Source organism: Helianthus annuus, chromosome 13 (assembly GCF_002127325.2).
Source record: "Helianthus annuus cultivar XRQ/B chromosome 13, HanXRQr2.0-SUNRISE, whole genome shotgun sequence".
Taxonomy (NCBI): domain Eukaryota; kingdom Viridiplantae; phylum Streptophyta; class Magnoliopsida; order Asterales; family Asteraceae; genus Helianthus; species Helianthus annuus.
This window is the reverse complement of record NC_035445.2, coordinates 120,877,372-120,890,512: the sequence shown is the minus strand read 5'-3', so window position 1 is coordinate 120,890,512 and position 13,141 is coordinate 120,877,372. Positions and strand designations below refer to the sequence as shown.

Sequence of the window (13,141 nt, the reverse complement as noted above, 5' to 3'; positions counted from 1 at the left end):
ATATTTTTATTATATTAAAATTGTTTTTTTCGGTAAAATATTTTATTAAAATTGTTAACATGTATTAACATGTACTAAATAGGTAAACATGTATTTTACCTGTTTAGACACGAAAATTAACACGTATTTTCGTATCTACCTGTTTAGTACTGTTAACTGTTAAGACATATACGATGTCTGTTAACCTCGTGTAGATTCGTGTTATTGCCAGCCTTAACGCAGACCACGCTTGCAGACATTTCTGTGACACATTTCATTAAAAAAAAAAACCTCTACGCATTTTGATACAGATGTGAGTTCTTTCTAAAATCTTCTATACCTTAATATCAAACTCTCAGCCCCAAATCCTATCACCTCTCCACCCCTTCTCCTCACAACCCACCACCCTTCCACCTGCCGCCACCATCCCACCGTCGCACCCCTTCCACCGTCGCACCCCTCCCAACTTCGCACACCTCCCACCGTCGCACTCCTCCCACCGTCGCACACCCTCCCAACGTTACACAACCTCCCACCAGCCGCCATCGTCAACAATAGGGTATGTTTTATGCTTATTTTCTTTTTTTGGTTGTTAATTTTCAGAAATTTGGTGCTACTTTGCTGAATTTTTGGTGTTTGTTTGCTGAATTTTGGTGCTACTTTGCTGAATTTTGGTGTTAGTTTGCTGAAATTTGGTGTTAGTAGTCTGAATTTTTGGTGTTAGTTTGCTGAATTTTGGTGCTACTTTGCTGAATTTTGGTGCTACTTTGCTGAATTTTTGTGTTACTTAGCTGAATTTTGGTGTTAGTTTGCTGAATTTTTGTGCTAGTTTGCTGAATTTTGGTGCTACTTTGCTGAATTTTTGGTGTTACTTTGCTGAATTTTTGGTGTTACTTTGCTGAATTTTGGTTTTAATTTGCTGAATTTTGGTTTTAATTTGCTGAATTTTTTATCGTTATTGGTGCCTATTATTTCAGTAGCTTGCAGAAGTTGAAAACAGTCTTCTTCTTCTTGCAGATTGCGGAGGTTTGGTCCACCTCTTCTGGTTCAGATGTCTACAGATGTGGTCCGCATACTGCAGCAGACATTTTACCTCTGAAAAAAAACAAACAACACCTAGTTTTACTGCAATTCTCTGCATCTCTTCAACTTCAAATCGAGTTGGGTCCGGTTTGGTACCCGAATTAACAACTAATTGGGCACCCAAGTGTTGAGTAAGTTTGTATGCTAACTGCAACTACTGTTATAATTGGATGAATTCGTTTAGTACGATCTTGTTCTAGAGATGTAGTTAATGTTCAACATGGTTTTAAAAAACGCCTGAGGCGTGCGCCTCAAGGCGCGCCTCGAGGCGAAACGGCCAAAAAAACGAGTCTGAGGCGCGCCTCATGGGGTTTTAACTGCATATGCGCCTCAGAGGGGCTGAGGCGCTAAGAAAGGCTTACGCCTCGTGAGGCGAAGGGAAAACGCCTCGAAACTTGATTTGATGCTACAATTCGTGGCCCCATGTGAATATTTTTTTTTTGTTTTTTGAACATTTAAGAGCTTATTGGTGGCTTATGGCCATTTGGTTTTATTGTGATTTCAGCTAAAACATGGGTACATACCTCAGCACTCCTAAAACAGACAAGCTATCTGAAGACAGTGAGAATGAACGGGTCAGATTTGGTTTATCATCAATGCAAGGATGGCGCGTAACAATGGAAGATGCTGTGAGTAGATAATGAGTTCAAGACTTACCGATTATGCTTACTTTCAATTATGCTTAATTCACCGTTAATTTAAAGCCAACTTCGATATTTGATCTCATATAAAATTTCTGAAATTATTACTTTTATTAAAATAGTATTATATTTTTTTTTACACACTAATAAATTATGGGCTTTGAATTGAAACCGAAAAGAAACTGTTAATAGAAGTGTTTGTGTTGATGGTTTTCAATTTGGCTTTTTGGTTGTGTTTATAGCATGCGGCGCTTCCTGATCTGGACCACACTACGTCTTTCTTTGGTGTATACGACGGTCATGGAGGTGCAACATTGTTGAGTTCTGTATTAGATCATAAGTTATTCAGTACACATCGGTGTCATGTTATTTCAAATAAGTGAAACGTGTATACAAGGTTTAAATTTGAGTGTTTTCTTCAATTAATTAGTATCTGTTTATTCACCTCAGGTAAAGTTGTTGCTAAGTTTTGTGCAAAGTATCTTCATCAACAAGTGCTCAAGCAGGAAGCATATTCTACGGGTGATATCGAAACCTCTGTACGAAAGGCATTTATCAGGTTATATAAACTCTTCAAATTTCTTCATATACTACTCTTGGTTTTAAAATGCGCGCATCAGGTGCGCATAATGCGCAATGCGCTGCGATGATGATGCGCTCTAAATCGCATAGTATGTTGAGAACTGCATAATGTATTTGAGCGTCTGTACATAATGCATAATAATGATCAGAAGCAGTGAGTGAGGGAAAAGATGGTTACATAATCGTCTTGTGTATCGCATTTAAAGCCATGGGTACAAATGCATTATGCGGTTCTCGTGGTGCTTAGCATATTATTAGTTCTGAAACAAACACCCTCTATATATGTTGTAATTTTATTATATATAATTAAATTCGTATGTGTGATGCAGAATGGATGAGATGATGCGTGGACAAAGAGGGTGGAGGGAATTATCAATTTTAGGAGATAAAATAAACAGATTCACGGGTGCGATCGAGGGCCTTATATGGACTCCTAGAGGTGGAGAAGCAAGCAGCAAGATTGATGACTGGGCTTTTGAGGAGGTACTTTTAAATTTTTTAAATATTTTTAGTTGACTATTGTTTTACTTTTACCGGTTTAAAAGTAAATTTGACCCATTTTTTGGTTTTTCAATATATAGAGTTTTATTTTATATATTGGTTGAATTCTTTGATTCCATGCAGGGACCTCATTCTGATTTCACAGGACCAACATCTGGATGTACAGCATGTGTTGCAATCATGAGGAACAATCAACTCGTTGTTGCAAATGCCGGTGATTCTCGTTGTGTTATTTCCAGAAAAGGCGAGGTAATATCAATCAAATAGTTCGTTTTCTCTTTTGCAAAATTAAAATTCGCATATGCCGTGAATAGATTAAATATAAATAAAAATTTGCATATGGCGTTGGTAGATTAGTATATAAAATAAAAATTATTTTGGGTAATATTTTTACAGGCATACAATCTTTCTAGAGATCACAAGCCCGCGCTTGAGGTTGAGAGGGAGAGGATACTAAAAGCAGGTGGATTCATTCATGCAGGCCGAGTTAACGGCAGCCTCAATCTTACAAGGGCTATAGGTAATCTATCTAATTGATCATGGGTACAACACACACACACACACACTTAATATTATAATTTTGATTGTGCAGGTGATATGGAATTTAAGCAGAACAAGTTTTTATCTGCTGAAAAGCAGATAGTAACTGCTAATCCTGAAGTCAACGTTGTAAGTCCCTTGCACCTTCTAGAAAGAGAGATTTTGTTTTTAGTTCTTTAGCAAGTATAATCCAATCATTTTATTTTTTTGAATTGGTTTCTTGCGGGTGGTCATATTAGTTATCTAACAATAGAGTTTACTAGCGTCTTTCCAAGACTGAGATTGTCCTTTTAAATTTTATTTTCATTTTCAAGATTGTGGTGTCATTTATATAATTTTTATTGCAATGTATTTATGTGAATTGAATTTAGAGTAATTTTCAAATAATATTTTGTTCTCATTACGTACTGTTTACCCAATTATTTAGGTTGAGCTATGTGAAGATGATGAGTTTCTTGTGTTGGCATGCGATGGTATCTGGTAAGGGATCTTTCCTTTCTCCACGGTTTGTAATTCGGGGTGTAAAATGGGTCGTGTTCATGGGTTGACGGGTTGAACCCGAAGGCTGCACGGACACGAATAGCTTGTTAGACACATGAACCTGAACATGACACACTTGTTCATGAGTTGACACGAACAGGACACGCTTATCTTCACGGGTTGACACGAACATGGCGCGTTTAACCCGGAATTGTTTTTATTTATTTATTTTCTGCATATTAATACTCTAAAATTACAAATTTGCAAGTATATAAAATAAGTATGTCTAAACTACAAAACCTGATTCTCATTTCTCTTTTATCTGCTAAATTTTGGCATGAAGTATCCAATCATTTTAAGTTATGACAAAATACATATTTTTTTTTCTAAATTTTAAAATATAAACAGGTCAACCCTTGGATCCATTAGGTCGATCCAAACACGACCTGTTAGCTAAGTGTGGCTGCGGAGGGCTACAGCCCTAAAACTGACCCGAACCTGTTTAAACTAAACCAAAACCTGCGAATTTCTTGTTGGATTCATGTTATGTCAGTAGTTCACACCCTTAGTTTTAATCATGTCATTACAAAATCAAGAAAGATCTTACACGACTCAAAACGCAGCAGGTTTTATGTGTTGTGGCATTATTAAATTATTTACTTCTATAACTTCAGGGATTGCATGACGAGCCAACAATTAGTGGATTTCATTCATGAACAGTTGAAATCAGTAAGTGTTAAATATCTCATGCTTACTTTTGAATTGTACCATTGTCATATTTAGGACTGGCAAACGGGTTAGGGTTGGAATGGGTTAGGGTCAAAATGGGTCAAATTAAAAAAGGGTTGTTTTGGGTCGGGTCAGAACGGTCCGGATTGGAATGGATTCGGGTCCAAACGGGTTTGGGTCAGATCTGGTCTAGTTCGAAATGGGTTTCGGGTCAAAACGGGTTGGTTTTTTTTCCATTTCTCAAAACATGATTTCATCATTAATATACCTTTTGTTCGAGTCGGGACTGAGACCGGAAAAACCCGACCAAAACGAAACCAAAAAAAACAAAACCAAAACGAAACCAACCAAAACGATACAAAAAAAACTGAAAAAATCGAAACCGAACCAAAACGAAACCGAAAAAACCAACCAGAACGAAACAATACAACTGGAACCGAAACGAAACCGACTCAAGCGAAACAAAAGGATTGAAAAAATCGAAATAGAACTGAAATGAAACAAAACAATTGAAAAGATCGAAACCAATCAAAACGAAACAAAAAATCAAAATCGAACCATACCGAAACCGACCAAACCGAAACAAAAAAACCGAAACCGAACCAAAATGAAACCAAAAAAAAGCTGAAAAGATCGAAACCGGAAAAACCGATCAAGATCAAAACGAAACAAAAAATCAAAACTGAAACGAAACGAAACAAGAAAGCTGAAAAGATCGAAACCGATCCAAAACGAAACAAAAAATCAAATCGAACCGAAATGTAACAGAATAAACAGACCAAACAAAAACAAAAAAACCGAACCGAACCGAAACGAAACAAAAACTGAAAAGATTGAAATCGATCCGAAATGAAACCGAAAAAAAACCGATCACAACGAAAAAAATTCAAAACAGAACCGAACGAAACCGAGAAAACCGACCAAATTGAAACAAAAAAACCGAAACAAAACCTGTCCCGTGTGGAAACTCGTGTCGGCCCAAAATCCATTGCGCTCCGAAACCCGTCCCGTGCGTAAACCCCTGTCGGCCCGAGCCGAACCGACCCCATTCCGATCCAAAACCTGCCCCGTGCCGAAACCCGTCCCGGCCTGAAACTCAATTCGAACCGAACCCGTTCCGATCCAAAAATCGTTTCGTGCCGTAACCCGTCCTGTGCGAATACTTGTGCCAGCCCAAAATCCATTCCGATCCGAAGCCTTTCCCGTTTCTTTAAGACACTAACCCACATCGACCCATTTCTTTAAAGTTGTCGACCCCGCTTTGACCCGAAAATAATAAGATGAAATTTCAACTGACCTATTTAGTTAAAATACTTTACCCAAACCAACCCATATAATTTTAGAAGCAACCCAAACTGACCCACTTGGAAGGCTTTGGGACAAGATTGCCCCCTCTAGTTGTATTCAACTTCCCTCGTGTTGAAACCAATTACCTGATTATTGAGGACTTCGGTAGTTAATGTTTTTTACCGGGTCATTTTATTTATAAATCCCCTAAAAAATAATCCACCAAAAGCCCAACATTTGATTATCTTATTATTATGACTTCAAATGTTCAAACCATAGAACCACACCCAAACCTGATCTTCTGTATCCTGTATTATAAATTTATAACTAGTTATCTTTTTTTTTTTTGAACGGCAAATTTGGATCACTGACGGACCACTGGAGTATCATCGTGCCACCAGTGGAACCACCCGATCATATGACCACTGTCAAAACGCACATCCAAACACCCCTCAAGACTTATTAACCCATTAGATTATTGTCTTGGTTTCGTCTAGGACTGTAAACAAACCGAACGAATACGAATGAGGGCTTGTTTGTACTTGTTCGTGTAACTTCAACTATACAAATGAACAAACCCGAACTTAAATGAGCGGATTTTCTTGTTTGTGCTCGTTAAGAAATATGTTTGTTCGTGTGCATTCCTATAATAGATTAAGGAACATGCATGAAAAAATATCAATTGTTTGTGTCTGTTTGTGTAAATACATAATTAAAGTTATTTAATTGTTTCAGAACCACTAATTTGTTCGAGAATCGTGTGAACCGCATAATGCAGTTGTACCTAGACATAAAGATAATCATAAGTAGTAGTAGACTAGTAGAGAGAAACAGAGGCGTAACCGTCGGCGTCTTCTGTATCACTCTCTTCAACATATTCTGGACATGAATGAACAATTCACCAAACGTTCATGAGCGCAAATTAACAAACGAGAAGCTTGTTTGTGTTCATTTGTTTAACTAAAAGAACATAAAATCTTGTTCATGTTCGCTCGTTTAAAATAAACCGACATAAATGAACTTTTTGCCAAATAGTTTGTTGGGCGTTTGTTTCGTTTACAACTCTAGTCTCACCCGTAGTTTGTAGTGCTAAACCGTGAACCCTAACTCTTAAACCTTGTACAGGAAAGTAAACTTTCAAGAATCTGTGAGAGAGTGTTTGATAAATGTTTGGCACCGTCAACATCTACAGGCGAGGGATGTGACAACATGACTATGATCTTGGTGCAGTTCAAGAAGCCAATTCAGTCACCTGTTTCTGCAGAAGAAGTAGATGATAAACTAAAAACTGCTGGTTGAATAAAGCTAAATCAATGTTAAAAGTAAAACAAATTAAACTTTAGTGTTTTGTGTGTGTAATACATTGTATATATCGAAATAACACTGCCAGAAACCATTCCGACTTTTTAGTTTTCTGTTTGTATTTTTTTTTCATATTCTGGTTTCGGTTTGAATGTAAAGGAAGAGTCATTTTGTTTGTTTCTAGCAACAACTTGCTTGAGAAGGCATTGAGTTTGTAACGCGCTTGGTTTTGAAAAAAAGACGCCTCAAATGCGCCTGATGCATATGAGGTGACCGAAGCACCAGTTAAAGTACATCTGGTAGGCTCTGCCAGATGCGTGCAATGGTCGCTTTTGTAAGCTTCTGATTATTTCGGTTTCTTTGTAAGCTTCTCTTAGTTTGGTTATGGGAATGGTCAATTTTGCAAGTCTCTGAGATATCGGTGATGATAGTTTCTTAGTGTTGTTTTGGGTGGTCTTTGCATGCTATCGCTTGTTTATGTGTCTAGTTGATGTGGTACTTGTTCATGTTATAAATGTAGAGTTTTTTAGTAGCTATGTACATCTTAGTTTGACTTCTTTTGTGTGGTTAATGACTTTGGAGCTAGGGGTTTCAGTGGGAAGCAGTCTCTTTATTTTGTGGGATTGAGTTAGGGGTTTCCCTAGACCCTACCAATTGCATCGCTATGGGTGGGATTCTACTGGGTATGTTGGTATTTGGGTTCCAATTATTTTGGGTTTCTAATGTTGGTGATAGATGATTTTTCGGGTTCCAACGATTAACCATGAAGAAAATGGTTGAAAGAAGCTGTTAAATGGCAAGCTTTGAAGCAAACTTTGGTAAGAACAATTTTCAAGGACTAAATGTGGCAATAAGTCAAACTCAAATAAACCTGGATGTTATACATGCAAGGGGTTATTCTATTTACACTCTTGTTTTTATTATTTTACACTGATGTCACATTGTATTTGTTTTTCTTTTATAACTTCTAAGATATAATAGCTTTATAAAAACATATATGATGTTGGGATACCATTATTTTTATTTACTTGAATGTAAATAGTAGGGGATCCATATGAAAGCAATGTGTTGAAGTAGGAAATATCTAGAAGATGAAAGTGCGTGTTGTGAGAAATAGAGGAGAAAAGAGGGAGCAAGTGGTGAATGTGAACTTTTAAATCATATTGATGAGCATAGTCTAAAGGATTACTTTAACATCAAGATAAGGTGAGTTCTAGATGTCTTCTTTTAACTATTGTGGCTGATATATGCATACTACCTGATGACGGAGGTAGCTCAAACCTTAATAACCTGATTAGAGACACAACAGTTTAAAAGGTTGAAAGGTTAAAAGGTTCGGAAATAGTCCAACGGTCATGAACAGTAAAAAGGACAAGCACAGTGTCCGGTCACATCAACACTTAACGTGTGAAACCTTCTGCCCAGCCGCAACCAGAACATGTGGGAGAGCACACCCTTTTGTCCGCAGGTCCGAACCCTTCAACCCCCAAAATGGGCAAACCCCTCACTTCAAGCACAGATTCACTAGTCACGGGTTTCTCCTTTGAGAAACACCTTCCCCTATAAAATGCAGTCCATTCCACCATGCCATTCACTCCAGGATCAGCAGATGTCACTCTAACTCTCTGATTCTCCTTCTCCCTCTTGAGAACTAGTTTCATGCTTGCTTCTCTTCTTCACACTAAATAATTCATCTTCTCCAACGATCGCTTTCTGGGCTGATTTCTAATCAGCTCAAGATCTAAGGAAGATAAAAACAATACTAGTGAATCTCTCTCCACGTCTTGCAAACGTGGGGGGGGGGGGGGGGGGGCGACGACCTGCGTTAGGCTAATCGAACCCCTAAACCCTTTTACCCCAGAGATATCGCTACAGGCCTTGGTCTTGTATTTGTTGCATCAACAAGTTGGCGCCCACCGTGGGGCTACGCCGCTAACTTTATCTTAAAGACCAGTTGTGTAGCTCCATTTTCTCTTTACATCATGTCTGAAAGAGAGTCTCTCGGCCCGGTAAATCAGGTTCCTAACAACACCGATTTAACACCAAGTTCCGGTCGGATCTCACCGGTCAAACCTACATTTCTTTATACTCCCGGAAGTACTCCACCGGGACATGTTCCCGGAGTTCCATTCTTTTCAAACACCAACCCCATCTCGGTCAGGGGTTGCACCTACTCAATCGATGCAATGCATACACCGGGACGCATAGATCTAACACCCGAGGGAGTAGCTAGAAATTTCTTACAACTGAGATTTCTTCTCAACTAGCATGTGAGCTTAGAAAGGGAAAAAAGGGTGAGAATAAGTCTAAATTATGAGGAGTCTAAACCCTCATTATCACCTGGCCGTCCATCTCTTCCTTTTAGCAGCTCACGTTCAGCCACATCTTACCTTGAAGCTGGCCCTAGTGTGACAGACCAACCACTCAAGCCTTTAAGGTTTTGGGAGGCCAAGTCCAACCGTTTTTCCCTTATTTACCTCCCAACCCGTTACAACCGGTGCACCTATGGGGCATAAAACCACTCTTGATCAATTATGGCAGTCACCAGCTTCAAGTGATCCCCCTCCCATTGCTACTTCGTGAAAACAAGGCATGGCCACCCTGCCTTTGGCTCGAGGTGCGGTCATGAGGACATACATAGGAATGACTTATGCAGTAAGCCTTTAAGGCTTTAACCTTATGACACAGATAATGGCATCTTTTATGAGTACCATCAGAAAGTCTTTAAGGATTTAACCTTATGCTCTAGCTCATGACACAGATGACGGCACAATTTCCTTTGCAGCACGTGAAAGCTGGATGATGACACAGAAAGCCTTCAAGGCTTTAACCTAAACTTCATCAACCAAGTGCCAACCACTCACCAGGGTACCTCAAACGGTAACCCAGCTTCAAGGGTAGCAAAATACCTCTCAAAACCTTACAAGCCCAACAACTTGTCTTGCTTCTCCCAATAAATTGTTGAGTACGAATTTTAAACCCAGATAAAGATGGCATCACGGTACTGAAGACCACCTCCAAATCTTCATCAGGACTGCAAGAATTGAAAAATGACCCAACTCCGAATGTTGTCTCATGTTCATGCAAACCCTTGAAGGGCCTTCTGGCATATGGTTCAATGATCTTCCTGGACGAAGCGTTCAGACCTTTGACGATCTTAGCAAAAGTTCCCTATAACAACGGAGGCGTGTCAATAACGCCACAGTAATCTTCCAGACCAAACAACGTGATGATGAAAGTCTCAGAGACTTCATCAAAAGTTACAAGAAGGAAGGTTTAACTTACGCCGATGAAAAAATTAGGGTCGCAGGGTTCATGAATTCTAAATTCCAAATATCTCACAAGAGACTTCAATAAATGCCTGCCCAAAACCCTTGAAGAAGCACTCAAAAGGGCTGAAGCCCACATTCGAGGAGAATAAGCTGTAAACATTAAAGAACAAAATAAAAGACTCTTAACTGGAGCTTCCGGTATGGCTCTTATGACAAACGGTTCAAAGGTTCGGATTCCAGAAGGCCTGAAGGCCGGAACCCTCCAAGCCGAGAAAAAACCATAAATTTTACAGCCTTAACCAAGACTCTACAAGAGATCTCGACAACTGAAAGGTAAAACATAGCTTCCGCCCTCCTCAACCTTTGCCAAAAAACGAAATATTGGAAAAATTAAGCCAATATTGTGAGTTTCACAAATAGAAAGGTCACCATACCAATAATTGCTTCCAACTCGAAAAGAGGATCAAAAAAGCCATCAAGTCCAAACTGGCTCACTTGGTTAAAGGGGTCAAGGACAAAATGGTTGAAGAAAAAAGTAGGAAGTGAACATGGTCGACCTTGAAAACAAAGATTCCCACAAAGGCCATCATTTCAAGGCATGGGAACGTCAATATGATTGCTTCCCACCACCGGAAGGAGAGTTTCTTTCAAGCCCTCTGGTAATGGAATCCAACATAGGAACCATCAAGACACAAAAGTCTTACACTGACATTGGAGCAACCACCAAAATCATGCTTGAGAAATGCTTTAACCCTCTCAGCTGATGAAAAGCTTGAAACGCTTTAACCCTCTCAGCGACGATGAGCGTTCAAAGCTTCAACAGTCTGAATACTCCATCAAAGGTATCGCAGACATACCTATCAAGCCTTTAGGCCAAATAACCCATAATGTTTGTTCAACGGGAGAACAAAGGGACGAACCGAACAATTCATTTTTGCGGTGATCAATATCCCTTCCAACTATGATATCATCACAGGAAGATTAGGGCAAAGTGTGTTCGGAATGGCAATTTCAGCTGGTCAAGGCACTGTGACGTTTCCCACTGAAAAAAGGGATGGCAACCCTTCAACCTACCCAAGAAGCTTTTATGGTTGAAGGGGAAAGCTCAAGAAAGGACGAAGACGATGAACAAGGGTTGGACATAAACCCAAAATATCCTCAACAGGGGATAAGGGTAAACACTAACCTTTCCAATAAAACCTTCTCATACCTTGAAAAGTTGCTCTTGCACTATGTATTTGCTTGATGCCCCGAAGATATGACCGGCATCCCTTGTAGCATTGTTGAAACATGAGTTATGAATCCCACCTGATGTTAAGCCCATTATACAAAAGAAACGGAGTCAAGCCCCTAAAAGAAGCCTTGTATAACGCAAAGAGATGGAAAAGCTTGTTCTAGTCCTTCGAGAGGTCATGTATCAATCATGGGTAGCCAATCCGGTAATGGTTCAAAAACCCGACAAGTCTGGGAGAATGTGTATCGATTTTAAAGACTTGAACAAAGCACGCCCAAAGGATTGCTACCCGCTACCCGAGATAGACCGCAAGGATAACTCGCTCACAGGCTTCCCATTCAAGTGTTTTCTTGACGCCTAAAAGGGTTACCATCAGATCCTAATAATAAAAAAAAAGATGAAGAAAAAACCACATTTCACACTGATGAAGGTATATCTTGCTATAAAAAAATATCTTTTGGTTTAATAAATGCATGTGCCACTTATCAACGTCTGGTTGACAAAGCGTTTGCCAGACAAATCGACAAAAACATTAAAGCTTATTTTGACGATTTGGTAATCAAGAGCAAACGGAATACCAAATGCTCGATAACATACAAGAAACCTTCCAAAACTCGAGAAAGATCAACATGAGGCTTAATCCAATCAAGTGCTCGTTTGTAGGGCATATCATTGGGAAACAAAGCATAAAAGCTAACCCTCAAGGGATATGCTAACAAGAAAGGCTTTCGATGGAAAGCTTACAGCTTTGAAGCATTTTACCTCAAAAGGAAGCCTTCAACCAAATGAAGCAACACTTGGCTTCACCCCCAACCATTTCAGCCCCGGAAACAGGAGGAACGATTTCTGTCCACCTTTCGATTGCTGAAAAAACCATAAGTACGACTCTAATCATTGAACGAAATAATGTTCAGATACCCATTGACTTTTTCAAAACTTCAAAATTAGCAGAAATCAAATATTCTTCTTCGAAAAAACTTGCTCTAGCCCTAGTCCAAACGAATAGAAAGCTTCGAAGGTACTTTCAGTCACATCCGATACAAGTAGTCACTGACCAACCTATTAAGAATGTGCTTGAAAAATCACCTATGTCCCGAAAAAAAAAAGCTGTCAAAGCCCAAGTCTCAGCTGACTTCATCATAGAAGTCCCTAAAAAAGTCACAATGGAAGTCAATACAACCTCCACTGAACCCTCCGACCCCCATACCTGGAAGCTCTTTACCGACGAGGCTTCCAACATTGAAGGGTCAGGAGCAGGGCTAGTTCTAATTGATCCTAACGAATTGGAATTCACGTATGCCCTTCATCCTGAATTTTAGAATACAAACAACGAAGCTGAGTATGAAGCATTGATTGTCGGGCTCAAGCTTGCAAAAATATGGGTGTCAAAAGGCTTCAAGTCTTCACAGACTCGTTGCTTGCTTCACACCAAGTAAGTGACAACTACATAGCCAAAGAAATGGGGGTTCAAAAAGCTTCAAGTCCTCACAGACTCTCTCAAGCTAAGACAA

At 39.3% G+C, this 13,141-nt stretch overlaps 1 protein-coding gene across 3 annotated transcripts; it reads left to right on the top strand.

Annotated features, from left to right (window-relative positions):
• The first annotated feature begins 242 nt into the window (after positions 1 to 242).
• Positions 243 to 7,326, top strand: LOC110899222 (probable protein phosphatase 2C 21). 3 transcript variants are annotated; one of them, XM_022146099.2, is made up of 12 exons: positions 243 to 538; positions 997 to 1,193; positions 1,568 to 1,691; positions 1,946 to 2,009; positions 2,154 to 2,262; positions 2,615 to 2,768; positions 2,910 to 3,035; positions 3,183 to 3,306; positions 3,379 to 3,455; positions 3,754 to 3,806; positions 4,481 to 4,535; positions 6,948 to 7,326. In XM_022146099.2, the coding sequence occupies exons 3-12, from the start codon at positions 1,575 to 1,577 to the stop codon at positions 7,119 to 7,121; spliced, it is 1,053 nt and encodes a 350-aa protein (XP_022001791.1). In that variant the 5' UTR covers positions 243 to 538; positions 997 to 1,193; positions 1,568 to 1,574; the 3' UTR covers positions 7,122 to 7,326. The 3 variants fall into 3 exon arrangements, with proteins under 3 accessions (XP_022001791.1, XP_022001789.1, XP_022001790.1); XM_022146097.2 differs by having other exon boundaries at positions 248 to 538; positions 1,946 to 2,024; XM_022146098.2 differs by having other exon boundaries at positions 249 to 538; positions 957 to 1,193; positions 1,946 to 2,024.
• Positions 7,327 to 13,141: the final 5,815 nt, after the last annotated feature.

Coding starts and splice junctions, on each gene's coding strand:
- LOC110899222 (XM_022146097.2), top strand. CDS start 1,575: ATGGGTACATACCTCAGCACTCCTAAAACAGACAAGCTATCTGAAGAC. Junction 3,456..3,753: donor CTAATCCTGAAGTCAACGTT/GTAAGTCCCTTG, acceptor CCAATTATTTAG/GTTGAGCTATGTGAAGATGA. Junction 4,536..6,947: donor TTCATGAACAGTTGAAATCA/GTAAGTGTTAAA, acceptor AACCTTGTACAG/GAAAGTAAACTTTCAAGAAT.